We start from the raw sequence: 27,445 nt of genomic DNA on the forward strand, positions 1-27,445 counted from the left end.
ATATCATAAGGATGTCAAGCAGCGAAGCTGAGCGAAGGAGGAATGGCCTCCACAACACCAGCATGCTTCACTGTAGGCTCAGGGACTATATCGCCGAACGGGATATCCGCTTCGGCCACTTAAATCAGAAGATTAAATGGCCGATTGGATCCTAGGTGGCCTCGTGGCTCGTGAGCGGCTAAATATCACTACTGCTTCTGATTAATATCACTGCCAAGAAGCATGCAGAATGGGTCCGCTGTGTTTATACTTTCATGGAGATCGTCTCTTCGAACCAGACTTGCACTGTCAACGAGAGGTACTCGGAACAGAACAGTATGAAGATTCTCTGTCTCCATCCTTGGTGAGCCTGCCAGCTCTGCTACCGTTTCTTCCGTACATTCTGCCCATGCGGCATCGGCTTACGATGTATCGTACTTGACAGGGGAACATCTGCGGTGATATTTGAGAAGCAGATATCAAATATCTGCAGTCTGATCGGCGAAACTCACAATTATGTCTTTGTTGATGGTCCTGTGAGATGTGGACCGGCAAAAGGTGTGTATCTGTTGAGGGACAGGGAGAGAGACCAACGCAGAGACCAGCGCAAGGAAAGACAGAAGGTGAAAGGCAGAATATAAAATCTCACTGATAGTCTTGAGTAGGACTGCCGGCTATCGAAAAAGGACCCTTCTACAGTTGGTACGAGGGTCTATCCTGTGGCGAAGTCAAGACAGCGAGCGACCTTGTATGGGATATCATCGATGAAGAAGGACCTTTCGATGGAGTGATTGGCTTCAGCCAGGGTGCTTCGCTGGCTCTGTCCATCCTATACCACCATCAAATCAATCGGCCCCACCAACCACCACCGTTTCGCTTTGCGGTCTTTCTTTGCTCCGTGCTTTCGATATCGCCTGACCCAAAGTTCAACGCAGATATTATCGACAAGTACAGCCGATACTACAAGTCATCTGTCGAGCCAGGGCTTGAGGATAACATGGCAAATATCAGCGAGGAAGATGACGAAGTGGAAGAAGAGAAGAACAGCAAGATGAAAAAGGTTCCGAAACGCCGCGTCATGCTGCTATTACCAGGCCAGAAAAGAGCATTGGCGAACGACGTGGTTGGTCTCGTTCGTCAGTTGTCTGAGAACGCAGCCGGCCACGACGGGACTGCCCAGAAACTATGGAAGCAGAGGGGAGGTGACGAAGGCTTCCCGCGGGTCTACCATCCTCTAGTGAACAAACAGCGCATCTCTATCCCCACTGTGCACGTCATCGGTCGATCAGATCCCCTGCGGCGGCAGAGCGAATTGCAAGCCAGGCTGTGCAACAAGAGCCTGGCTCGAGTAGTGGAGATCTCCGGGGGCCACCGAGTGCCTCGGACCTCGAGCGACCTGCAGTCAGTGGCTTTTGCAATCGAGTGGGCCATTCGAATGGCTCAGCTGCAGTAAATCCAAGCCTAATGGGGGAAGTTGGATCTTGACTTTTGCCCCTGCCTTTCTTTGGAAGAAGAATAATATATCGCCTGAGTATTGTTAGTACCATCTGCACTTCAAATAGCCTAGTCAGTCATGCTGTTGTTTGACCCGTTTGAGATTTTGAGTCTAACTCTTCCCACGGCTCCTATGTAAACTGCCCCTTACTTGTGCTTTCTTCTGGCTTCTGCATGGCCGTCCGAGCATTTGCAGGATATATTCCTGCAGCAAGAAAGGAGTCAGCTCAATGGTTAGGACTAATGGTCCGATTACCGTGAACGGAGATACCAGGACGTTCTTCTACATTTTCTTGATCGAGATAGATGCCTGCAAACAGCTTGAAATTGTTGTTTCTATCTACGCGAAGTCCAACTCAACCCTATTCCACCCGCTCAGCGGATTCTCGTCCCTCTGGCCCATCAGTTCAGGAAAATGCGGAGATGGCAACGGTATAAACCGCGTCCAGCTGAGCAGCTTCCGAGGCAATGGTGGACGCATCCGCCGCTGTGACCTTCCGCTGCAGCTGCGTCGAGAGATCATCAGTCAGACCCTGGAGGGTTTCGAGGTCTGACAAGACGACGCTGGTCACGCCCGCGGATGCGAACAAGGATTTCTTCAGATCATCAGTAATGGGATCTCAGACAGTGGCAGCGTTCAGTCGACCATACCTTGCCGATGATCTTGTCGAGGACCGTGACGATGCTCGTCTCAAGGCCTGTCACTGCCTTGGTCACGCTCGTGCTGTCGGCGGCCCCGAACACAGGGGAGGCAGTCAGATCAATGACGGTCTTGTTGAGCGCATCCGACAGAGTCATTTCATCCTGCTGAACGCTCACGGCACCGGTTAAAGTGCCGTCGAAGTTCGCGACTGTGGTGCTGAGCGTTGACAGATGGTCCAAGATGCTGCTCAAATCCGCGAGAACAGTGGAGGCGTCTCGCAAGGCCAAGGGACTGGCGGAGACGCCAATGGAGAGGAGAACGGCGAGGAGCTGCTTAGCGATCATGGTGGGTTCGCTGAAGGATTGCTTGTTTCGAATGCACAAGGGCAGAGCTTGCTGATCTGGTTCCTGCAAAGCGAGGCTTTGAACATCCTATAAATATGGCAAGTCCTGGCCGGCCGAACAAGAAGCTTCCATACTCATCCCTCGTAAGTACTCCTCGTCAGGATGCCATTAAAGCGGCCCGTCCGAGAATAGACAGACGGGAGGTTTTGTTGCGGATATGGCGTGAGAAGAGTTCAGCCTGCTTGATTAACATCATGCTATCAAAAACATACAAATCTGAATGCCTCGGTCTAAATTTAATAATTTTGAAGGAGATGCAGACCAATCAACCAACAGCAGTAGCGATGGCGGCTGTCGGCGTCCAGGGTGTGAAAAGTGGCCGAGACCGAGAAAATTGGCCTGTTGGCTCTTCCTCCATCAACTGCACTATAGCGTACGCACTAACCATAGACAATCCCTGCACTCAATCTACGCGGACGACCATGTCGACAGCTGTGCTAGCTCAGCTGCACATGGAGTCACATTCATCGGCTCAGTCAGTTCATTGTCTGCCCACCACTGTAGGCAGACATATATATCCCCAATATGAGCCATGCATGACCCGAAGCCCCTTTGCGAACAGACACCTTCCATATCCTGCGTGATTGTGCATCACCACTAACTATCAAAAAAATGAAAGAGATGCGGGAGTCCCAATTTACGATGGACAAGAGCAGCGAGACTGACAATGGCTCTTCAAGAGACTTCGAGGTGACAAGACCAGTCATCGCAACCTGGCGGCTGGCTATAATCCTCCTCTGGTAAGGTCCTATAAATACCGCGATATTATGGGTTGGAGATGCGTCGTGCTCGAGGATGCTGAACATAAGGCACCACTAGCATCGCCGTCGGTCTGTTCCTGTCACTGATGGATACGACCATCGTCTCAACGATGCTCTATACCATCTCGGATGAGTTTGGCGGATTCCGAATGTCATCGTGGATTGTCCTCGCCTACACACTGTCCTATGTCGGTAAGCATATCTATCTTCTTGTGCTCAGTAATGGCAAACGGGCTTATGGTTGTCTTGTACAGGCTGCGCCGTATTTATAGCCCGGGTGTCAGATGTGATTGGCAGGAAAATCGCCCTCTTCACCTGCTTTCTTATCTTTCTTGCCGCGTCCATGGCGTGTGCAGCTTCCAAGGATCTCAATCAACTGATCGGCTTCCGAGCCGCCCAGGGTGTTGGTGGTTCCGGACTGTATGCCATGGCGATGATAATCTATCCAGAAATCAGTCCACCGGCGCTACTACCGATCATCTCATCGATTGTTGGGGTCATTGTGGCGCTGGCGGGTATCAGTGGACCGATCATTGGTGGGCTTCTAACCACTTATACATCCTGGCGATGGGCATTCTGGATCAAGTGAGCTGTCTCTGTCCCCCGCTAACAGGAATCAGTGGCTGACCGTCGAACTTTAGTGGCCCTTGTGCCTTTGTCCCGGCCGTTGCCCTATTCCTGGTCTGGCCGAGCGATTTCCACGCCACGAAGAATGCCCGTTTCAAGCATCTCGACTACCTTGGTACTCTCCTTATCATGCTCGGCAGCGTACTGTTCGTGTTCATTCTCAACCAGGCGGCTACCCGCGTCTACGCGTGGAAGAGCGCTCCCGTCATCCTCATCATTGTGATTTCTGGTCTTGCGTGGATAGCACTGGTCTGCTGGGAGTGGATCGTGTCGCGGCATCCCAAGCTCCGGCACCTTCGCCCTCAGCTGCCCTTCCGACTTCTGGCCGATAGAGTCATGCTGGCGGGATTCCTGTAAGTTGGAAATTGGTGCCTATGAACCCAATCACTTGCACTAATCGCTTTTGCACAACAGAAGCACCATGTTAACCGGGTTCGTCATGCTGCTCGTCATCGTCAACATCCCGCTTCGCGCGCAACTCGTCAACCTCAAAGACGCGATCGGATCCGGGGTTCTCCTTCTGCCTCTAATGGGAAGCACCGCCGTCGGCTCGGCACTGGGGGGCGCCGCCTCCGCCAAAGAGAACAATACCTTCTGGACTCTGAACCTGGCGAGCATTTTCATGCTCATCGGCAGCGCCCTTCTGTCCACGCTTCCTGACTCCGTGGATCCCGTCCCGCAGCAATACATATTCGAGGCAATCCTCGGCTTCGGGCTGGGATTGAGTCTATCTACGATGACCTTCCTGACGTCCATGCAGGTGAAGTTTGAAGACCACGGTGAGTAGCTGACGCATTCGACGCTGTTTGCTTGCCGAGACTGACGGGCCGGGCCACATAGCCGTTGCACAGGGAGTCGTTGCGCAGCTGCGGATCTTCGGTGGCAGCGTCGGCATCGCAGCCAGTTTCATCGTCTTCAACCACAAGATCCAGGAGGCGCTCACCGGTGTGCTGACTCAAACGCAGCTGGATGACTTTTACCGCTCGCCAACGGCCATCTTCAGCTTCTCCGTGACTCAGCAATTGCTTGTTAGGCAGACCTATATCGACGTGTTCAACATCGACATGCGAGTCTGTGCTGGGATCTCGGCTGCGTGCCTGGTTGCCACCCTATTCACCTTCCAACGTCGGCCGCAGTCGATCAAGGAGCGGCTTGCGGACCTGGAAGAGGCCTATGCGCGTACTGAGGCCGCGACGGCAGCGGCTGCAGCGGCTGCACATGAGAGGTAAAAGACAGGCCTCGGCAGTGGAATGGAACGCCTGGCTACGGTAGCGATGCTTAAGACTTGTTTGGGCTCAAGCGGAAGGCAAATGGCTCATCGGTATACTTCTATTTTTGTTTATCCTACGGAAATCCTTTGTCAACGGACAGATATAGAAATTGATGCTGCTCTTACAATTTGCTCTTTGCTCATGTAGCTATTTGACCCAATCGTTTATTTATATCTCAAGGGTTCTTACAAAATCATGGCAGACGGCGCAAGCATCGTCTTCTCGGAAGAAGAGAAGCTTGCCTCGATTTTATTTGCACAGTTAAACAATTATCCATGATCACAACAAAATCACAAGGGGAAGGCGGACGTCACCGTCGACGCTATCGTCGCTGCCGTCATCGGCATCGTCGTCAACAGAACATATTCTCATCGTGGAAGCCACCCGCTTCCACGACCATCTACCTCAGAAGGTGGTCTTGCAATCGTCAAGGCCATCTTGCACTAGATCATAGTCCACTGTTTACCAAGGCGAGCAACGGCGTAGTCTGTGGTTCTGCTCCTAGCCTTACTCAGAATAGCTTCCTTCTAGACTAGGATCAAGCCCACGGGGCATCACTAACGGCCAATTTCACGCTGGGCTCCCTCGTGGGTAGACAAGACTAGCGCCTCTTGCCCCTAAAACAAGACGCGCCAGGCTCAAACGCCCGAACTTTGTCGGCTCGGCGTCTTTTCAGAAGAATAAAGTGTCCGTGACCGCCCCTGTAGACGCTGAGCACTAGAGCGTCGTTGAGACATCCCTCAAGAGAAAGCCTCCGCCGGAGTCTGGCACGGCGCTTTGGAATGGGAAGAGGTGTCAGTGCGTAAACTCCAATATCCGTCCATCCCATACCACATCTCTATCGTACCTACTGAGAACGAAGGTCAGGCGGATCAAGACGCCAGTCGGAGGGACCGTGGTCTATGCCGAGATGCTAATCCTCCAGCATCCTTACAACACCCCGTGGGGTTGACAATGGGAAAGTCAATCCTGGAACACCCCGATGTCCGAGGAAGGCTTAAATGTTAAATTGACGATGTGAGAAGCGATCAGCGCTCAGAGCAGGGAAACTAGACCGCTGTTCAGTCGTCTTTTTCTTAGCTTCCATATACTTTGAGAATTGTTCGATCTGAGGCACGTGCAAGAGACTTCATCTAGCTTCGGCGATGTCTGAGATGACCACGATGAGCGACAAGCTGGAGCCCCTTGCAATTGTTGGCATGAGCTGGCGGTTCCCTGGCGAGGCGAACTCGGCCAGTGGCTTTTGGGATATCCTTAGCAATGCGAGATCGGCTAAATCTCGAATCCCAGAGGATCGCTTCAACGTCGACGCACACTATCATCCGTCGGCCGATCGGAATGGATCTGTAAGCGTCTCCGATATTTTGTGGCGAGTAGGATGCTGAAAGTCTCTGCAGATCATCACTAAGGAAGGGCACTTCTTGAAAGAGGATATTGCCGCCTTCGATGCTCCCTTCTTCTCAATGACAGCAGCGGAGGCAGAGGGCATGGACCCTCAACATCGCATTCTTCTGGAGGTCACTTACGAGGCGTTTGAGAATGGTAGGTCGCACCGAAGCCTGGACAAAGTATGTCGGACACGCTGACAGGACCCAGCCGGGATGCCGATCAAATCCGTGGCCGGCAGTCAAACCGCAGTGTGAGTCGACAGAACGACGGCCATGTACAGAAAGCTTACTAGTTGTAGCATGGTTGGCTGCTTTACCAGAGACTATGAGATGACTTCCGGAGCCGAAATCCACACCATGTCCCCGTACGCGTCAACTGGTTGTGGTGCCTCCATGCTGGCGAACCGACTATCGTGGTTCTATGATTTGCAAGGCCCGTCTCTGATGGTTGACACCGCATGCTCATCGAGTCTGGTGGGACTTCACCTGGCTTGCCAGGAATTGCGGGCTGGAAAAAGTAAAATGGTATCAAGCATCCTGGCCCCCAGCAGCAGTGCCACCTTCCTTCTCATGGGCTTTCGCTTCGTTTTGAGAGCTACGAAGGTGATACTAATCGCGACTCTGTAGGCAGTCGTGGCCGGAACCAATCTTATAATTCAGCCGGAACTGTGGCGTGGATTATCCGCGTTGCGATTTCTCAGCCCCGATGGACAGTGCCACAGCTTTGACAGCAGAGCCAATGGCTACGGCCGGGGCGAAGGCATGGGAGTTATAATCGTCAAGCCCTTGGCAGACGCATTGCGAGACAACGATGTCATTCGCGCAGTCATTAGAGTAGGTCATATTTGCCCTTTTTATGGAGTCATCCGTTGAATGAGTGGGCGGCTAGGGCACCGGTATCAATCAGGACGGCAAAACCTCCGGTATCACTGTACCGAGCGCCGAAGCTCAAATTAATCTCATCAAGTCAACATACGAGACAGCCGGGCTTGACTTTTCCAGAACAACCTACTTTGAGGCCCACGGAACTGGCACCCCAGTCGGTGACCCTTTGGAACTATCAGCCATAGGACAGACAATTGGCTTAGCGAAGGGAGAACACGAGTACCCACTTCTGGTAGGATCCGTGAAGAGCAATATTGGTCACTTAGAAGGAGCGTCAGGCATTGCAGGAGTCATCAAGACTGTCCTGGCCTTGGAGCAGGGCATGATACCCGCTGTACATGGATTCGAAACCCCGAATCCTCGTCTGCGCTTGGAAGAATGGAACATAAAGATTCCCACGGAGCTAACACAGTGGCCCACTGTCGGCCTCCGTCGTGCTAGTGTCAACTCGTTTGGATACGGTGGGACCAACGCACACCTGATTCTCGATGACGCGCTGCACTACCTTGATGGTAAGTCGTGCCCTGTTCCACTATCGGTCTGCAAGGGATCCGAACGACTGACCAGCTGGGAACAGAAAGAAATCTGACAGGAAACCACAACACTCAGAGGATAACCGGTACTCCACTCTCCGAGAGTACTGATTCGGGGCTCTCGATTGGCGAAGAAGATTTCCCGCTTGACAAGATTGGTGGCGCTGCAAAGCAGAGGCTGTATGTCTTCTCGGCACCCGAGCAGGATGGATTGTCGCGTCTGGCCCAGACGTACATGGACTTTCTCCGAAGCAGCCTTAGCCCCGAAAACAACGGGTTGGCATATGAGAAGGCGACGCAAATCGCTGCGTTGGCATATACTCTGTCAGAGAGAAGGACAGTTTTCGATTGGAGGAGCTTTGCCGTCGCAGAGTCTACGGAGGATCTCCTAGGATCGCTGGAAAGATCGCTCCCCAAGTTACCTCGTGCTGTCAAGTCGCCTTCCTGCGCCTTCGTTTTCACCGGCCAAGGAGCGCAGTGGTATGCCATGGGAAGGGAGCTCCAGGAGTACGACATTTTCAAACAGAGCATAGTAGCCGCGGACAAATACCTCATCTCACTGGGATGCCCCTGGTCGGCTCTCGAGGAGCTCAACCGCCCGGAAGACCAAAGTTGCATCAATGAACCTCAGATCTCTCAGCCATTGTGTACTGTCCTGCAGATTGCACTAGTAGATCTTCTGAGTCACTGGGGATTGCGCCCAAAGGCAGTTGTCGGTCATTCGAGCGGCGAGATTGGTAGGTTCCCTCCTCTGCTGCAATTGAATGCCCCTTTGCATACGGACCTGCTAACAGGGCGGTAAGCCGCCGCGTACGCTGCTGGTGCTTTGGGTACACAGGACGCCTGGAAGATTGCCTACTTCCGAGGAGTACACACAGCCGCAATGGCGTCCCTCTTGCCGGGCCGCAAGGGTTCGATGATGGCTGCGAGCATCTCGGAGACGTCGGCACAGAAGTACATCGACCGTCTCACACAAGGAGAAGCAGTCGTGGCTTGCATCAATAGTCCTCAGAGCGTAACAATATCAGGAGATCTCTCCGCGGTGACAGAAATCGAGAATATGCTGAAGACAGACGATGTCTGGTGTCGGAAACTCAAGGTTCAAACAGCATATCATTCCCCTCATATGAAAGTGATCGCCGAGAAGTATCTGGAATCGATTCAAGATGTTGTCCCCGCTGGATCCTCCAATATCACCTTTTTCTCTTCTGTCACAGGAGCTGAGATCTCCCATGGTGACCTGAGCGCGGAATATTGGGTCAAGAATCTTCTGAACCCAGTAAGGTTCAGCGAGGCAGTTACGGCTTTACTCAACCATTGCGCAACAAAGAGTCGTCGCAAGGCTACAACCAATGTCAACGCCCTCATTGAGCTGGGTCCTCACTCTGCCTTGCAGGGACCACTCAGGGATATTCTGGCGGCCGCTTCTGAATCATACCTCGAGTCCGTCAGTTACGCATCTATTCTCCGCCGAGGCGCCGATGCAAAGGAGACTGCATTGTGCGCAGCTGGACGACTCTGGAGCTTGGGCTTCAAGCTGGACCTAGCGATTGTGAATAACATGTCCAAAACTCCAGGCAGCTCCAAAGCCTTGGCGAACCTGCCCAGGTATCCGTTTAATCATAAAAGACGATACTGGCATGAGCCGAGGTTGAATCTATGGAGACGTACCCGTGCTCAGCCAAGAACTGACCTGCTTGGAGTTCCAAGTGATGATCACAACCCCATCGCTCCTCGTTGGAAAAACTTTCTAAGGCCAGTCGAGATCCCGTGGCTCATGGACCACCGCATCCAGGGGATGCTGGTCCTTCCGGGAGCAGCCATGTTGACGATGGTTATGGAGGCTTGCCAACAAACAGCAAAGCAATCTGAGACCATCCATGCCTACCAGTTCCGGGATGTCACTTTTCTCCGCCCACTGCTTTTTACCTCCCCCGCTGCAGCTATTGAGACGTTGATGCAGCTCAGGCCTCATCAAATGGGTACCAAGGCCAACACGGCTCACTGGACTCAATTCTCACTACTCTCCATAGGTTCTGACGGAGCTGCTATCGAGCACTGCTCCGGACTTGTGAAGCTTATTTATGCCTCGAAGCCAAATGAGATCGACGGATCCGCTGAACCGACCCGCGAGTGGGAACTACGCAGGCAGGAGTATCTGTCTATCCAAGAAAGGCCGACCAAAGAGCTTCATGTGGGGCGTCTGTATGATAAGCTGAACCGGCTGGGCCTCCAGCTAGGGCCTCTCTTCCAAAATCTTACTCGAATTAATGCCGGTGATGGTTTCGGCTACGGGGAACTCCAGATTCCTGACTCGGCGGCAAGAATGCCGGAGAACTTTGAGTATCCGACTCCGATACACCCTGCTGTGCTTGATGGCGTGTTTCAAATGATGATTTCCTGTGGGACGGTTAAGGACGATTCCTCCGCCATGGCTCCTAGTTTCATTGAGTCATTATATGTCTCGGCTTCTCTCCCAAGCGATGCCGGTTCTCTCTTGCGTGGCTTCAGCACACTTGGGCCTAAACTGCGCCTCCAGCAAAGTGGTACAGTGGTCATGTCCGACGATACCTGGAGTGAGCCCAAGGTACTGTTGGAAGGGTTCGTTTGCAAGGAACTTTCTTCGCGTCTCAACAGAGCTCAGCGCAATCTTTGTACGCAGTTGATGTGGAAGAAGGATGTGGAATGCTCGCATTCAACAATGCGTACGCTTCTGAACACGCAGCGCTTCTCTCTCGACCCGGCCATTGCTGGACGCGCTTCTCTCTGCGACCAGGCCGTGTCCGAATACGTGAAGAAGTCACTGGCCATGCTTTCCACTGAGGTGGACAAAGAAAGGGATGGCGTGCTGCAGCAATACATCAACTGGATGCGTAGCCTTTCCGACCAATCCTTCAGTGACGAAAGCACGTGTGCTCTCAATGACGAATCTCCACGCATGCTGAAGGCGATTGAAGCGGTGGGAAGCAAACTGGAGGAGATCATGAACCCACACACTGACAGCAATGCTCTGACAAAGAGCTTGATCTCAGAATTTATCGACGATTGTCTGGGACAATCATTCATCAACTCCGTCGTGGTCGAGCTTCTTGATCACGCGGGATTTGTGAGCCCCAATATCGAAATCCTGGAGATCGGCAACGGGTCAACCTCCTGTGCAGCGTCCGTCCTCGATCGATTGAGCGACAAGACATCGGGATCAGCTCGCCTCAAAAGGTACACATTCACAAACCGCTCGCAGGAGTCGCTGGATTCAGCCCAGGATTGCTTGGCCGATCGGGAAATGGTGGATTTCAGGCTTCTGGATATCGGCCAGGATCTGAAAATGCAAGGTTTCGAATCCGAAAAGTTCGATTACATCATTTTTAACGAATTTCTGCCGACTGCAGGGGACCTTGAGTCCGGACTGTGCAACCTGAGGAAACTGTTGAAGGACTGTGGGAAATTGCTCCTCGGCGCGATAACAAAAGCTCAGCTGCGAACAGCGTTTGTCCTGGGGCTTGACCCGCGATGGTGGAGCCATTATAAAGACGATCATATTCGAGCCTTTCCTCTGAATGAGGATGCTTGGGAAAGAGTCTTGAAAGAAAGTGGCTTTGCCGGAGTCCAGCATATCGTCCACGATTCTGACGCTGTGGACCTCCATCAGTTGTCTCTGATGGTGTCTTCAGTCGAGCGTACTAATTCTTTCAATTTCTCCGAAGTAATCATCCTCAAACCGGACGTCTGCGATACCGATGTTGCCGCATTATCTGCCAACTTTGCGGGTCTGCTGGTTAAACTCGGGTTTACCGTCAGCGAGAGGAATTGGGACACGATAGGAGATGTGTCTGGTAAGGCCTTGGTGTCCTTTTGGGAGATTGACAACCCCGTCCTTGGGGAAATGTCAGAGCCGGTCTTTGAAGTGGTTAAGGGCATCGTGTTGAACAGCGCGGGCGTCTTGTGGATCACCCGAGGTGGTCAGGTCTCCGGGCCTTTCAAGCCATTTTCTGGCGTTAGCACTGGCTTCTTTCGGGCTCTTCGCTCCGAGGACCCAGAGAAACGCCTTGGAACATTCGACCTATCTCTAGGTCTTGACCTGCATTCGGAGCTCGCTGCCACTCTAGTTTCTGAAGTCTTTGAGGGCCTTTTCAGCTCGAGCGAGCGCGAAACCAGAGACTACGAGTTCGCGGAGGACGGCTGCTGTCTATACGTGCCACGGCTTGTCGAAGAGCCTGGGTTGAATTCGGCAATGGCAGCGTTGAACGAGAAGCCACGACCGGTCATGGAGAAACTGCTCCAAGACGAGCGGCCGTTGAAGATGGAACTTGGCGAGCCTGGGCTGCTCAATACATTCCAATTTGTCGAGGACAGACAATTCCAGGAGCCCTTGAATGCCGACTATGTGGAACTGAAGGTGTTGTGTACTGGTAAGTACATCGTGTGAACGTTGCGGTTTACCCCTAACTCACTCTTCGCAGGACTCAACTTCGTGGACGTGATGGCCGCCCTAGGACAAGTGCCTACACCTACACTTGGCTGCGAAGTGGGCGGCATCATCACCAAGGTGGGATCGGCTGTGACCAAGTTCAAACCGGGAGATACAGGTTCGCACAATGCTTGCCTCACGTTGAGTACTTTAGATGAGCTAACTCTGTGTAGTGGCAGGCATGCTCCAAGGCAGTTTCAACACTCATGTCCGTATCAGGCAGACCATCATCCAGCACGTCCCCGCTCATATGACCGTCGAAGCAGCAGCCACCGTCATAACCGCCTTCTCAACCGCGTGGATAGGGCTAGTCAATAGGGCCAGGCTCCGTCGAGGAGAAACGGCACTAATTCACTCCGGAGCTGGTGGCGTCGGTCAAGCCGCAATTCAGATTTGCCAGCACTTCGGTGTGGAAGTATACACAACCGTGGGCTCTGTAGCCAAGAAAGACCTGCTTATGGATCGCTATGGGATTCCAGAGGACCACATTTTCAGTTCCAGGGATGGCACTTTCGCCCAAGGTATCATGAGAATGACCAAGCGACGTGGTGTGGATGTGGTGCTCAACTCTGTTTCCGGAGAATCCTTGCGCCAGTCCTGGCACTGCCTCGCTGATTTTGGACGCTTCATCGAAATTGGCAAACGAGATCTCCTGGGAAACACAGGTCTCGATATGCAGCCCTTCCTTCGTGGTGTTAGTTACATCGGTGTTAATCTCGAGCAATTCCACCCCACCAGTGAAGTGCATATGGAATTGTCAGAGGCTCTCCAGGACATTTTTAATCTCCTCAGCGACAGGAAATTGAGAGAGTTGTACCCCATAACGACCTATACCTACTCTGAGGTAGAGCAGGCTTTCAGAGGGCTGCAATCTGGGAAGGTATTTGGGAAGATTGTTGTCCGAGCCAGCCCAGATGATATAGTTCCAGTCCTACCTCGGGCTAACCCTCCCTTTACCCTGGATGCCAACGCAACATATCTGTTGGCCGGTGGCCTCGGAGGGATTGGCAGAAGCATTGCGGACATGCTCCAGTCTCACGGCGCCAGATACCTAGCGTTTCTCTCCAGATCTGGTGATTCAAAGCCGGAGGCACAGAGGTTCCTCAAGCAGCTGAGCCGTTACGGTTGCACTGCCAAGGCATACTCTTGTGACATCTCCGACCGAGAAGCGGTCTTTCAAGCAGTTCGACAATGCAGCACTGAGCTACCGCCCATCAAGGGCTTTGTTCAATGCTCTATGGTACTGAAGGTAAGCGAGAGCCATTTCCGTCCTTGCTGGTCACCCATTAAAGTCTGACGATGAATAGGACGGATTGTTTGATAATATGACGTATGATGACTGGACCGTCTGCACCAGGGCCAAAATCCAGGGATCTTGGAATCTTCACGAGGCCCTGCCGAGGGACCTCGACTTCTTCGTCATGCTCTCGTCTATCTCAGGCGTTATCGGAAACCCTGGACAAGCGAACTACTCGGCTGGGAACGTCTATGAAGATGCTCTTGCGCACTTCCGGCGCCGACAGGGGTTGGAGGCAACAGCCTTGGACCTTGGTGCTGTCCGAGACATCGGCTATCTAGCTGAGTCCGGAGACGCCGCAAACATGAGCCATTTGCAAGCACTGCAGGTGAGCGAAGCGGATATCCATAGCCTTCTTGAGATCGTCATCACGCGTCGCAAGCTCAAAAACGATAACATACCGCCGCAAGTGGTGACCGGTCTGGTTGCTGGTGACGAAATGGAGGAAATCGTGCAGCGCACACGTTGGGCTCGAGATGTCAAATTCTCGATTCTATGGAAAACAAGCGAATCCGGCGCTGATGCTGGAGTCCTGGCGGGGTTGGACGCCTTCACTAAGGCAGAGTCATTGGTAGCAGCTGCCGCGATTGTTGAAGACATCATCATCTCGCGGATTGCCAAAGTGTTGATGATGCCTGTAGAGGATATCAGTAACACTCAGCCACTGCATTCTTATGGAGGTGAGTCCCGTTTGTGGCTTCGTTTCCCACTTCTCTTTCCTCTTTTCCTCCTTTCCTCTTTTCCCAACTGCAAATCCGTTATTCATGGTAGGCCTATACTGACCGTCTAACAGTGGATTCCTTGATCGCGGTTGAAATGCGAGCATGGATAGCCAAAGAGTTCCACACTGAGATCTCCGTCTTTGACATTCTCAGTCCAGTCCCTCTCTCTGGTCTAGCCATGAAAATCGTCCAAGAAAGCAACTTATTGCCAGACAGGTTGAAGCAGGAAATGCAGGGTAATGAAGAGCCTGCAGAGACCAAATAAGGGAAGCGAGGCTTGTTGCCATTGCGTCTAAATCGTGAACAATGTATTTGAGTACGTTACTCTAACAGCAAAAATTCAACGAATAGGTAGAGATAAGAGTCCACACAAATCAATAATCACCGATATATGCAAACCGATCTTGAATGCTTAGATGCTTGGATGCTAGAAGCTTGATGCAATTGTTCTGAACTTCTGCTGATTTCCGACGAAACTTTAGCAGGCACAGCGAACCCGTGGATCATGTGATGTCTCCATGAGGTATCTCACCGATCCATATTGTGGGGTTGCTAGGTACTGGCTCTACTTGAGAAAATACTCTTGCAGTGTCAACAACTCTGAGGCAAGGACTTGACATTGATCAAATGTAGACGGCTGCTAAATGCATTTCAAGAAACCAAGTATAAAACTCCAGTGAAGTCCATCTGACTAGTCCCACAGACCTCGCAATCTGTCGGATAACTCTGAAATCTGGGAACGAACAGTTCCAATTTCCGGTATGGATATGATCCAACATTTGCAGGGTGCGCGAGACATGTTCCCCGAGATTGATGATGAGTCGTGGTAATGATCACTACCATGAGAACAATCCAGCTTGGACATGAAGAGCCTGAATCGGACGAGCGAGTGGTCCAGGCGAAGGAGGAGCTCAAGGGCCTTCAGCTGAACTCCAAGACGGTGCTCGTTCTTGGGCGTGAAACCATTGCATCCCGCCAAATTGCCGGAGCTAGAGCTGGCTGGGGAGGATTCCTCTGCGGAGCATCGCCCATCATCTGCGGTCCCAAGGTTTTTGTGGAGCCGAAAGTTGAATTCAATGACCCCGATACACATTTCGACCGCCTCCATCACCGCTACCCGGACGATTCTCCACTTGGATTGCTCTGTTCGCTGCAGCTGTGAGGATGGATTGTGTTGAAGCACAGACGTTATTTGGTTGAGCTTGTCCAAAATCTGAAAGACTGAAGAAAGCTCATCTTGGTCACTCTCAGCCAGTATATTGAGAGAAGTAGCCTTGCAGCGATTGTGGAGTTCTCCATAGAGCTTCAAAGCGTTGTTGAAGTCTTGCTCGCCGTCGGTTTCGGAACTTTCAATGACGCCGCCTGCGACATACCAATTTTCCGTCATGAACGCATCCATCTGAAGTGACTCTGCAGCGTGTGCGAAATCTGATGAGAAGGGTTCCATCTGAGCACCAACAGAATTGTGTGTCATCAACTGCCCAAAGCGCTCACTCTCAATACCAAATCCCCCGGTTTCTTCGAAATTGTACACTGCAGATATATCGCCGACGGGGTCCATTGTGAGGTTTTCTGAAATCGGGTGCCATGCCGTATTTCCCCATTGATTTGTTTCCACTGGGACGCGCCGACGGCCATTTGACTGGCTCTGTGACCAGTCTTTTGGCGACTGTGAACCGTTCAGCTCCTTTCGCAAGTCGTCCGATTGCGCCAGCATCTGCAGGACTGTCATACTTGGTGGACACCCACTAGAAACAGACATACCAGTGGTATTGTGCACCGCGGTCTTGGTATTGGTGGATGACGCCTGTTTACGGGGTCGTCCGATCTTGCTCCGGAGGGAAAAGAGACAGCGCCGCTGATTGACCCGGCATGCCTCGCAACTGCCCCCAGATCCGGTGAGCGACGGCTCACAGCGAACCTTGCGGACATGGCATTCCTCACAGGCCAAACGAAACTGAGGTTCAATAAGACGGGAGGAGCTGGACGAGACGGAGTTGGAGGAGGAGGATGATGACCCGGAAGCGGAGCTGATGTCTGTCATCCCTATTTCCAGCCTTTCGCTCCTCTTTTCCTGCTGCTCGACTTGTTATCCTGTAGCCAAGTTCTGCATTGCGAACGGTTAGATCGTGAAAGGCCCACAGAAAGTGGATCACCTTAACCTTCGGCTTACGTTCTGTTGAAGGACTATTATAGGATGATCACTGGCGATCGGAAACTTTGATTGAATCATGGAATCCTTCAAGGGAACGAATTATGGGGATGGATAAAGGTTTGCTTTGGAGGGTTCCCGAAAGACAGACCTTCTCCGAGACGACAATGCACCATAATAGAGCGCACTTGACACCCTTTTCCCTTTTTCTTCCCCCGCAGGATCCAAGTCCTGCGTTCTGCGATCGCAAGCGCTGGGGACCTGAGGGAATCGCGGATGTCCGGCGACATCTTCGGTGCTATTTGGGTTGGCCAATTTGATTATTGCATTTGTCTCCGCTAGAACCAGTCTGGCGGGAATTTAATCCAACTGCTCCTCTATCAATTCCTGGACGACACGGATCTTACGGCCGAACACTAGGGAAATGTGACTTCTGAGCGATAGCCACCGCTAACAAGGATGACCACATTGCGAAGTGTCCGAAGGCATTACATGAGCCAATTGGCTGGGCATTGCTTGCACTTGCTTGGTTTGAATGTTTCGTCGTTTTGCATCCATGACTTTGATTCGTGCCGCGTGGATAGGGCAATTCGCGAACTATGCAGGGGAAGGGGCTCGATTCGGAAGAGAACAAGTACAACTAAACTTACCCATGTGCCAATGACCTTGGTTCGCTTGCATTGGGCAGTTGATCCCCCTCACTTTTCCAAGCACCCCCGCGACATCGAGCCGCCGCGGGTGCGAGTGTCCCACTTTCGATAATCTCAGCAGTAGGCAGTCGTATATCGCATCGGACTCTGGCGTTGGAAGTCTGGCATATCAGTATCCATCTCAAGTCCGCGTGTCACATGTTCAGAACACAAACAGCTCATCTTCTTAGTCTGCTGTATGCACCATTTATGGACTTCACAAGCCTCACTGGATAGTGCTCATTATTAGAGCCAAGGGCACGATGTAACGGTGTGACCGTGTGATCTCGCCAGGCCATAGGATTGGCTGTGCAATATGGACCTAATGGAAAAGCCGCGCCACGAGGCGCAGAGCCTTGCTAGTCGCCCAATCACACTGCGATTCCAATCTGAGCGCAGTCCAGGGTCTTTACAGGTCAGATGTGACGCCGAAGTACTCCGCATACGACGCACAGGGGTTTTAATGGCGGAAATACCCGCATGGAGAGCCCCTCTCGTTAGCTCACACCACCCATCCATATCCTAGTCAAGCTTTTCCGCCTAGAGTCAACGCCAAGGTGGAAGTTGCGCGATACTATCACACCATTTCTGGACCCGCAATAACCAGACCAAATGATGCGATGCATGCCTCTAGCTGTCTAGAGTGCCAAACAAGCAGGAAATGTCTCTCGGATCGAGCAGAAAATTCTTGTAGATTGGGTTATACAATTCATACCGCGAAAGGAATGCATAGCGACTTTACGGTCCCCCCTTGTCATATGATCCAACACTTTGAACGATCTCCCTCGAGAAGAGCCAATCAACGTCTTTAGACTTCACCAACAGGACCGGGAGATCCCCCGCACCCCCAGAAATGAGGAAAACAATGTCCTTGCTAAGCAATAGCAGTGACGTCCTCAGAAGTCTGGGCTTTTTTGACGATGAAGTATGTGAGCAGCGTAAGAACGGTCACCCATGCCCATGGTACGATCCAGCCTAGAACCTCGAGTTAGAGTACTGGTCCCGACACCGCAGACTTTTCTCATGAAGGGTCGATTGTGAAAAACGCACCGAGGACGAATGATATTTCCTTGTTCGTCAGGCTTCCAATCAGGGCGAGGAGCAAGATGGACACACCCAGCCCGGACAGGCCCCAGGCCCAGCCCATCCGTTGTAGAAGGGCCTGGAGCGCTTTGCTCGAACCATAGCGAGCATCCAGAAGCTGGCGGAAATGCACCCCCTGTCCTCCATCAACCGCGACCACGTCTTCAATAATTGTGTACACCCCTGGTCGAACCAAGGCGCCTTTTGCCATCGATGAAATACGAAACGGATATTTGGCGCGCAGCCAGACCAGCATTGAGCCTAATACCAATTGACTGCTAATCTGAAAAGCCAACAGCGGTAGAGGAAGACTGACAAGCAGAACCGCAGTGTTATCGAGGGTGTGGGCAATGGCCACGGCTACAGCCAACAACGCGGCGATGTAGATGAAACCGAACAGAAAGTTCCATTGGAAGTAGTCGAGCTGCAGGCATTTTTCACATGTCAAGAGCCATTTGTAATATGCAGGGGAGAAGAAGACAGGTACTCACCTGATATCTCCCTGTTCGTGATGGACGACATGTTGAGTCAGGCCGGACAAGCCGCCAAGTCCGGCGCACCAACGCCAGCACACTCCCCGCGCCTAGGATGGAAGCTATGATTGCAAGTACTATGGCGGATTTAGTTCTGTCAGCAACTACAGTGAGCTGAAGTGATTCTTCCGGTATCTCATCCCCCGGGGCAACCATGACTCAGGTGGAAGGGCTTCATCATATCTACCTATCCATAGCTCCAGTCGAGCGACGTATCTGAGAAGGAAGTACAATAACACTGGAATCAGTCCACTACCGGTGAAAAGGACGGCGGCAGTGACCGCAATTGCCGTCCTCCATTGGCGAAAGTTTGCTGTGACCTCGCCGTGGGAGATCCGGTTCGTGAGATGAGAAGGGCCTTTCGCTTCCTCTCCATTGAACGACATTCTGGTTGCAGTAACGGAACTCGACTGTGTTGAGTTAACTAACGAATTTGCTATCAGCCCCATCTATGCTCCTGAGCAGTATAACTAGTAACTATCTTGTCTAGGCTGAAGGATTAGCACCGCTCTAACTAGCAGCATAACGAATAGCACCGCATAAAAGTCGCCGGCGGAAGAAGGCTAGGCAGAACTAATTTCAAAAATTGGCCGATGCATAAGGCCAATTTGAACACCTCTTGCATGGTTGTTTTTACGGCCATTTTCTGTCCCATGTCTGTCTGCTCGACCTGCCCGCCATGGTCTTTGAGCAAACTATACATGTGGAATTATGGCAAGATCAGATAAGAGGGTCCTTGACTGTCGCTTGCAGGCCATTCCTACTCTCGGGGTAACGTACCTGGAAATCGCCTTGTCTTCGCCATAATCCTTTTTGGATACGTTATCTTGGCGTTCACTATGGCCGCCGACCATGATCACCGGTCTCCTTTCATGGATTGGCCTAATGATGCAGGCGTATGTTCGACCCGTGATGGTATTCAGTCTGAAAGCTGAACCTGCTTCGATACACAGTTCGAGGCCACTGCCGAATGTCGCGAGGCCGTTGAATTACCAGTCACCGGCTCAATCCCTTGGCAGGTCGCGGGAACACTCTACCGAGTAGGCCCCGGAACCTATAAAGTGGCAGGGAGCAAGTACCAGCTCAGTCATTGGTTTGATGGGTTCACTCATCTTCATCGGTTTCAGCTGGTGGCGCAGCCTACTGGTACCTGCAGGGTGCGGTATAGCTCGCGACGGCAAGTTGATAGACTGGTCGAAGAAGCACGCAAGTCGGGGACTCTCGAGGGCATCACCTTTGGCCAGAAACGAGATCCATGTGCGAGCATTTTCCAGAAGGTCAAAAGTTTCTTTCGTCCCTCGTTCAATACCAAAGACCCGGGGCTTGTCAATGCCGGGGTCACCGTCCATGCAAATGTACGTTTAGGGTATTTCGGAATCCGTCTCGTCTTCTACCCACCCAAGACTCTACTGCAGCCGCGTTTGAGATAACGCAGTCTGGTTCTAACAAGCTAGATCCCTGGCGTACCGCCTCATCTTAAGAGCTCCGATCCATTGGCAGGGGTGCGGCAGTTCCACAGTCTGACCACTATGACAGATGCCAACATACTCAAACATGTAAAGCCACCATATTCGCAAGGTGTAGTCAATTTATTGATGGAACGGGCGTTCTAAATTTAACAGGTCGACCCTGAGACCCTGGAGCCGATAGGGGTCACTCGCCAGGACGTTCTGCACCCCGAGTTGCGAGGTCCCCTTTCGTGTGCTCATGCCGCCCTCGACCCTACAACTGGGGATTTGTTTAACTATAACCTCGACCTGGGTAGGTACGCAACCTACAGAATTTTCCGAACATCGGCTGCCACCGGCCAGACGGATATCCTTGCAACTATTTCAGGGCCAACCGTCAAACCGGCTTACCTCCACTCCTTCTTTCTCAGCGCCGACTATGTGATTCTGTGCATCTGGCCCTGTATCTTTGCGGCAGCTGGCGTCAAGATCCTGTGGGAGAGAAACATGGTGGATGCTATGCGATTCGACTCCAACATTCAGACGCGCTGGTATGTCGTGGACCGAAAACACAACAGAGGGGTCGTGGCTGCGTTTTTAAGCCCGGCCTTTTTCAGCTTCCATACCATCAATGCATGGCAGACCGACAACGGCGACGGAACGGTGGATATCATGTGTGATATCATTCAATATCCGACCGACGAAATGATACGGCGAGGATACTATGAATCGATGGTCTCCACCGGTAGTGACGTGGAGAAATACTTTGGCAGTGAAGCGTCGCGTCCCAGTTTGGTCCGCTATCGCCTGCCGAGCGTGCCCAAGGACTCCCGGGTCGAGTTGCCTACCAACGATGCAAATATACCCCAAGCAGACGTACTGCTGAAAATCGAAGGCGAAGGCGTTGGAGACCTGCCCACCATCAACCCTTGTTTTGCCAGCAAGAAGACGCGATATGTGTACAACGTCGTCAACCAAGGAAAGGTAAGCAACTCTATTCCTTGATGGACTATGAGATATCATTAAGAGCTAAGCATCGGATCTTTCCAGTCGTCTTTTTTTGATGGCATCGCCAAAGTTGATCTGGAAACGCAAAAGGTCCTAATCTGGAGCCATGACCGCCATACTCCTGGCGAAGCTGTCTTTGTGCCAGACGGTGCGAATGCCGCTGAAGATGCCGGGTACCTGCTCAGCATTGTTCTGAATGGTGACACAGGCACAAGCTACCTTTTGTGCCTCAATGCGCGTGACATGACGGAAGTAGGACGCGCTGATTGTGCTGCAGCAGTGGGCTTTGGTTTTCATGGCACACATTACCCTTTGCAATTGTCCTCAAAATAGATGTCTTAGACTATACTTGACTGAGGCCGGGAAACCGCTGCTCCACTGAGGGTGCGATAAGGGACATGATATATCCTGTGAATTGTGATGGCAGGGCCCACCGACCCACTGAGGAGATTTCCGGCTTCGGACCAAGATTTCAATGACTGGCAGGGCGATGTTTTCTGTCTTCTAGTTCAGCGGGCCCAATTAGAAGATAAGCTAGAGGACATTACTATGTTTGTTCCAACCATGGTACGTAGAAGCAGATGCAGCTGTAGCGGGGGGAAACAGAGGGCGGAATCAGGTGACCCTGCGCTGTTTACCTCCGACGTCACTAGATCCCTCTTAGTCTTACCTTACTGTGCTGCGGACGCTGCCAAGTACTGATCGTCATCCATCGCGATAATTCAGTCTCATATATTATTATTGTCAGAGGCCGCCTTAGTCTTGGAAGCAAACATAAATATAAGTCATCCCTCCCCGGCCGGCAATTCTTGGAACTCTATCGTCAATCTCACCTTGGTTCGCTCTCCGAACTACTTACTAAGATCTACACTGCAGCCAGCCCATTTCAAGTTTTGAACCGGCAACAATCAAGTTACATTTCTGCAGGGATGCATTAAATGCATTAAATCAAACCAGCCAGTTTAGTCAAGGACAACGGTATGTCATTTCGGGACCTAAGCTCTGCTTCTGTTCAGCTTCTCATCTGAGAGTATAGATATGTCTCTAAATCGAGTCTCTTACCTTGAGTCGTGGGGCCAAACTCGGCCTGTATCGCATCAGCAACCGCATCAGGGCCAAGAGGATGGCGATTCTGACTCTGTGGACGGGCGCAATGTCGACCTTCCGGAGGGGTCGATTGCGTCCTCCTTCCAGTCAACGTACACTTACCGTTTAAATTTCAATCCGTATGCTGGGCCCGGTTGGACCCAGCCCCCCGATGAAGTTGCCCCTGAAGACCTCGCGTCTGGTCCTCAAAGTCCTACGATAAAAACCCAGCCGAAACTGCCGGACGAGAGTGACCGTGGAGGATATGATCCACAAGGTTCCTCCTTAAAATTGCCGGATGAAGACTATCCGTTGGAAACTACTGGAGCGTTCGAAGTCAGTAGTACAAGACGAATCTGTAAGCCGAAGAACTTTGTTTGCTCACGATCCGAGAAGTACTAATGAGATACTCAGGCCAGGTAATTACTGCGGTCATCTATTGCTTCCTCGCAGCAGGTGTTGTGTTCGGATTTGCGGCATTGAAACCTGTCTTGATTCGGGAAGGGGTCTATCGCAATCGGTGTTCGCGCGACGAGCTCTCTAGAAACCGGGAAGTCTGCTATGGACAGGAGCTGCGGTACGCATCATGATCTCTGTCCCTTGACCAAGCTGACGCGAACAGCCTGAATCTCATGTTCACAATCGCCGCCGTGGCGACCAATGTATCCGCCTTGCCAGTTGGCACTATCCTGGATAAATACGGTCCTCGCGTGTGTGGTATCATTGGCAGCATATGTCTCACCTTCGGCGCCTTACTGCTCAGCTTCGCTGCCAGTCTCCCCTTTGATGCATACATTCCCGGATACTTCTTTCTATCGCTCGGAGGGCCCTTCATCTTTATCTCGTCATTCCAGCTGTCCAACACATTCCCCACTCGCTCTGGGTTGATACTATCCATGCTCACAGGTGCATTCGATGCGTCCAGCGCCTTGTTTTTAGTCTTCCGGCTCGCCAACGAGCGCAGTAACGGGTCATTTACCACCCACAGGTTCTTCATGGTTTATCTGATCGTCCCCGCCTTCATCCTCGCCGCGCAACTCCTCATCATGCCAGCCACATCCTACAAAACGGCTGGCGAACTAGTCCAACAAGCAGAAGCGTACATCGTCGACGAAGCCAACGACCGCGTCGACGAGCGCATCAGCAATCGCTCCGAAGGCGAGCGTCAGCGCAACGACCGCCGCGTGCACCGCCAAGACGTCGTCAGCAAGATCCAAGATCTCCTAGGCGAGAGCAGCATCAATGACGTCCCGGGGCTCGACGAGTTCTCTCGAACCACTCTTCCTCCTCCGGATGAAGCGCAAGACCGCATCGTCGGCAAAACCCCACCCCGCAACACCACCGCCGGCGGCGTCTGGGGCGCACTCCACGGCCGCTCCGCTCTCCAACAAATCGCCACCCCCTGGTTCGTCCTCATCATGCTCTTCACCGTCCTCCAGATGCTCCGCATAAACTACTTCGTCGCCTCCATCCGCGCCCAATACGACTACCTCCTCTCCCCAGCGCTCTCCAAACAACTCAACAGCGCCTTCGACGTCCTCCTCCCCCTCGGCGGCCTCCTCTCCGTTCCCTTCATCGGCACCATCCTCGACAACCTGAAAACCCAACAGGTCCTCCTCATCCTCGCCTCCACCGCCACCCTCATCGGCATCCTCGGCTGCATCCCCCACAGCCTCCCCGCCGGCTACGCCAACATCGCCCTCTTCGTCATCTACCGGCCCTTCTACTACACCGCCGTCTCCGACTACGCCGCCAAGGTCTTCGGCTTCCAGACCTTCGGCAAGGTCTACGGGCTGATCATCTGTCTCGCGGGGCTAGGCAATTTCCTCCAGGCGGGCCTCGATGCCGTGACGTTTAAGCTTTTCGCCCGGGATCCCGTCCCGGTGAATCTTGTGCTTACGGCCTCGACTGGCATGATTGGCGCCACGCTCGTGGGGTTTGTCTGGTGGCAGGCCAAGCGGATGGATGTCGCGCGGGCGCAGCGTATAGCTGGTAAGAGCGTGGTCGTGGACGCAGACGCCGACGCCGGCAGGGCGGAGCGCACGATGGTACAGAGTGAGCAGGTGAGTCGAACCCGGCCAGACTCAAATGCCATGGATTACGCTGGCGTGGCAGCGAGAGATTGGGAGCGGGAGCGGGAGCGAGAACCGTTGCTGTCTCGTGGACCGCAGCGTATGGGGGCTCATGGGGAGGCGTCGTCGTATGGGATTTCGAGCGGACCGTGATCCCATCGTCCTGTCACTTTGCATATTTGGACATTTACTTTACTTACTGGCTGCTGCTGCTGCTACTGCTTCCGCTACTGACGACCCTGAGCGTTACGATTTTGTGTATATTGGTGTTGGTGTGAATCTGTATATTACTATTTCCATATAGAATACATCCATCCGTCTGTCTGTCTTGAGCTGCGCCAAAGTCATGTCATGACCATCGTAAATCATACCAACTCCATAATCCCATTGCCCAAGAGATATAACCCGCGAACGCCACCGACGAAAAACAACGCCAAAAAAGACAAAACAATATCCTATCACAAACACCCCGCGACTTCCAGCCAGAGGGTATACCCCGCCCGGTCACACGCAGTATCATACCACAGCATGAACTCCAGTACGGACTTCAGCTCAGGCCAGGAGTAGATCCTATTATTGGCAGCCGCTTGGGCGAGGGTCTGTACGAACCAGGCCCGTTCGGGCCGGTTCTCGGCCGCGATGCCGCCGAGGGTTAGGGCCCAGAGGAGGGCGACTTGGGCTTGCGGGTGGGTCCAGAGGGGGGTTGCGGCGGGGGTCTGCTGCAGGGTTTCTTGGAGGAGGGTTGCGAGACGCGGGAGAGGCGAGCATTGGGATGGGAGGGGGAAGGTGACGCCGACGGCGTAGATGAGGGCGGCGAGACGGCAGCTTTCGTAGATGGTTTGATGATGGGGGTGGGGGAACCAGCTAGTGAGAGAGCGGGCGGAAGGGAGGTTGAGGAGTTGGTATTGGACGAGATTGCGTTGGTCGCAGAGGAGGGAAAGGTCGGGGTTGGGATGGGAGACCTTGATGTGTTCGATGACGATGTTCGTGTAGACTCTTAGGGCTTGAAAGACGTCCGCCATTTCTAGGGTAAAGCCGATCTGACGCAGTCGACCAAATCCAAGCTCCACGTCGAGAGAGGTGTATCCTAGTAGCTCTTGTAATGTGAGGCCTTGTCGCGGCTCATGGAACGGGATGTATTCAAACGCAGGCTGCGAAAGCAGATAGCTTGCGGTCAAGATCGCGGAGCTGATTGTCAAGTTAGCTCAAGCCAGCTAGGAACTGTAACAGAGATGCCTACAAAGCTACGGTAGTGGCTAACCCCGGCAGCTTGATATTTTTCAAGCCGCCCCGTAATTTAATCAGCTCGACCAGGCCCCGCAAGTGGACAAGATTTGGTGGCAAGCTTGCGTACACGTCCAGCCATTGTAGCTGCGTCAAGGGCGGTGTGAATGGGACGTTTCGATGTCGCCGGCTATCGTTGTCATCGGCGATGTTGTGAGCCAGGCAAACGACACTTAGTATGATAGAATCGCTGAGAATTCGATTGTGGTCCGGATCGCTGAAAGCCTTGTTGGCCAGCTTGATGGTTTCATATTCACATTGCTGTAGGAGTCGCTGATCGCGAGGGCTAAATGCCCCGTCTGGAGTCTGCCTGTTGATCCATCGGCAACGTTGGTGTGATAGCGAACCAAACAAAATGGCAGTGAACAGAACAGGATCGGACAATGACAGGGGAAGCCAGTTTTTCGTGGCAGAAACATCGCGGTCTCCGGGAGTTGGGGGAGTCAGGTTGGGCCAGAGAACATCTATGCCTGCAAATCGTCAGCATTCCGAGTCCAAGGATATATCATGGATACTAACAGTATCGTTCACACGCATGAACGACTTCGGGAGTATAATGCGACGGGTAGGTGTGAAAAGGATCGAAGACGTTACTGCCCATGGCCTTGATGGTGTAGCCAGGGAGAGAGCCATTTTCTTGGCCCGGAGAACAACTAGTTTCTCGATTCACAGAATCCGCAACCAACTGACACCGGCTGTACTCGCCATGGCCTTCCGCGTCGTCTCCCCCCGATTCGTGGGTGTGAGAGGAAGCTATCGGAGGAAGCGGGAGGTACGAAGCGGACCGGATGGAGAGGGATAGGCTGCGAGAGATGGTAGACTCGGGGGACTCGCGCGACGACCCGGCAGACGGGGAGGAGGATGAAGGGAACAACGTTTCTTCAGTATCGATTTCAAGAATCTGCAACGCTGGATCGCGGGACTCCTCGCGATTCGAATTCGAGTCCGAGGATTCTCCTGCCAACGAACGGTCCTTTGTTTGATCGGAAATCCATTTTCCCACATGCGCCCTCACCAGTCGCTGGATCCTTAGCTTTTCGTTTTCCGAGGTCGGACGGGCATTGACGAAGTGGATTGACTCCTTTGCGGGCGCTTTAGCACCTTTGCTTAAAGGCATCGCCGCCACCCTGTCCCATCACCCGTCGAGTGTTACGGTCGTGATGAATTGCAGTGCGGGACGGCAATAACCGCATCCTGCGGCTTTTGGTTGCGAACGGGGGCCAGATTCCACGGGATTTTCGCTTTTAGAGAAAAGGAGGGAGGCTCGGAGCGCCGATCGCGCAGCTATCTGCGGTTATGAGGGGGAAAGTCGGCAGAGGGATATGATGGATAGGGGCGCGATGCGATCGACAGGTGTAGTCAGCAGAGGCTTTGGCGATTAACGTGCTCGAAATAGGGGGACATAAATGTTATAGAGACAATAAGAGAATTGGGAATTCGAGCCGAAAACGGAGAAATTGAGATGATAGTTGATGGATCGCCATGAACTGGAGAGTTCTATCTCTCCCTGTCGTCGTGCGGAACCCCGTGACCGTACCGGCGATTATCCGTTAACCCCGAGGCTGGAAACGGAGGAAGGCCTTAAGTTGAGAATTCGTTGGATGAACAGGAGAAATGC

General features: G+C 52.7%; 8 protein-coding genes across 8 annotated transcripts; 4 read left to right on the plus strand and 4 right to left on the minus strand.

Annotated features, from left to right (window-relative positions):
* Window positions 1-520: 520 nt before the first annotated feature.
* Window positions 521-1,432, plus strand: ALT_2853 (uncharacterized protein; the record flags this gene model as incomplete). Its single annotated transcript, XM_089599443.1, has 2 exons — window positions 521-602; window positions 666-1,432. 2 exons carry the CDS (start codon window positions 521-523, stop codon window positions 1,430-1,432), a joined length of 849 nt encoding a protein of 282 aa, XP_089456186.1.
* A 448-nt stretch (window positions 1,433-1,880) lies between these two features.
* ALT_2854 (cell wall mannoprotein 1 family protein) lies at window positions 1,881-2,460 on the minus strand (the record flags this gene model as incomplete). Its single annotated transcript, XM_033559145.1, has 2 exons — window positions 1,881-2,069; window positions 2,125-2,460. 2 exons carry the CDS (start codon window positions 2,458-2,460, stop codon window positions 1,881-1,883), a joined length of 525 nt encoding a protein of 174 aa, XP_033415036.1.
* Window positions 2,461-3,132: 672 nt separating this feature from the next.
* ALT_2855 (uncharacterized protein) lies at window positions 3,133-5,137 on the plus strand (the record flags this gene model as incomplete). Its single annotated transcript, XM_033559144.2, has 6 exons — window positions 3,133-3,260; window positions 3,340-3,473; window positions 3,536-3,866; window positions 3,923-4,261; window positions 4,323-4,687; window positions 4,749-5,137. 6 exons carry the CDS (start codon window positions 3,133-3,135, stop codon window positions 5,135-5,137), a joined length of 1,686 nt encoding a protein of 561 aa, XP_033415035.1.
* Window positions 5,138-6,333: 1,196 nt separating this feature from the next.
* ALT_2856 (putative polyketide synthase) lies at window positions 6,334-14,737 on the plus strand (the record flags this gene model as incomplete). Its single annotated transcript, XM_089599444.1, has 12 exons — window positions 6,334-6,525; window positions 6,577-6,721; window positions 6,776-6,818; window positions 6,888-7,170; window positions 7,228-7,401; window positions 7,457-7,964; window positions 8,030-8,722; window positions 8,789-12,394; window positions 12,446-12,571; window positions 12,627-13,702; window positions 13,761-14,430; window positions 14,544-14,737. The coding sequence occupies 12 exons, from the start codon at window positions 6,334-6,336 to the stop codon at window positions 14,735-14,737; spliced, it is 7,710 nt and encodes a 2,569-aa protein (XP_089456187.1).
* Window positions 14,738-15,163: 426 nt separating this feature from the next.
* On the minus strand, window positions 15,164-16,516 carry ALT_2857 (Zn(II)2Cys6 transcription factor domain-containing protein; the record flags this gene model as incomplete). The annotated part of the gene is made up of 1 exon (XM_033559142.2): window positions 15,164-16,516. One exon carries the CDS (start codon window positions 16,514-16,516, stop codon window positions 15,164-15,166), a length of 1,353 nt encoding a protein of 450 aa, XP_033415033.1.
* A 1,671-nt stretch (window positions 16,517-18,187) lies between these two features.
* ALT_2858 (uncharacterized protein) lies at window positions 18,188-19,315 on the minus strand (the record flags this gene model as incomplete). Its single annotated transcript, XM_033559141.1, has 4 exons — window positions 18,188-18,288; window positions 18,364-18,820; window positions 18,888-19,006; window positions 19,117-19,315. 4 exons carry the CDS (start codon window positions 19,313-19,315, stop codon window positions 18,188-18,190), a joined length of 876 nt encoding a protein of 291 aa, XP_033415032.1.
* A 453-nt stretch (window positions 19,316-19,768) lies between these two features.
* On the plus strand, window positions 19,769-24,696 carry ALT_2859 (putative MFS transporter Fmp42; the record flags this gene model as incomplete). The annotated part of the gene is made up of 8 exons (XM_033559140.2): window positions 19,769-19,825; window positions 19,883-20,284; window positions 20,384-20,485; window positions 20,552-21,361; window positions 21,428-21,705; window positions 22,402-22,829; window positions 22,886-23,048; window positions 23,094-24,696. 8 exons carry the CDS (start codon window positions 19,769-19,771, stop codon window positions 24,694-24,696), a joined length of 3,843 nt encoding a protein of 1,280 aa, XP_033415031.2.
* A 305-nt stretch (window positions 24,697-25,001) lies between these two features.
* Window positions 25,002-27,020, minus strand: ALT_2860 (uncharacterized protein; the record flags this gene model as incomplete). The annotated part of the gene is made up of 4 exons (XM_033559138.2): window positions 25,002-25,731; window positions 25,784-26,297; window positions 26,347-26,954; window positions 27,016-27,020. The coding sequence occupies 4 exons, from the start codon at window positions 27,018-27,020 to the stop codon at window positions 25,002-25,004; spliced, it is 1,857 nt and encodes a 618-aa protein (XP_033415029.2).
* Window positions 27,021-27,445: the final 425 nt, after the last annotated feature.

The sequence above is a fragment of the Aspergillus lentulus genome (assembly GCF_001445615.1).
Source record: "Aspergillus lentulus DNA, contig: Alt05, strain: IFM 54703, whole genome shotgun sequence".
NCBI classification, from domain to species: Eukaryota; Fungi; Ascomycota; class Eurotiomycetes; order Eurotiales; family Aspergillaceae; genus Aspergillus; species Aspergillus lentulus.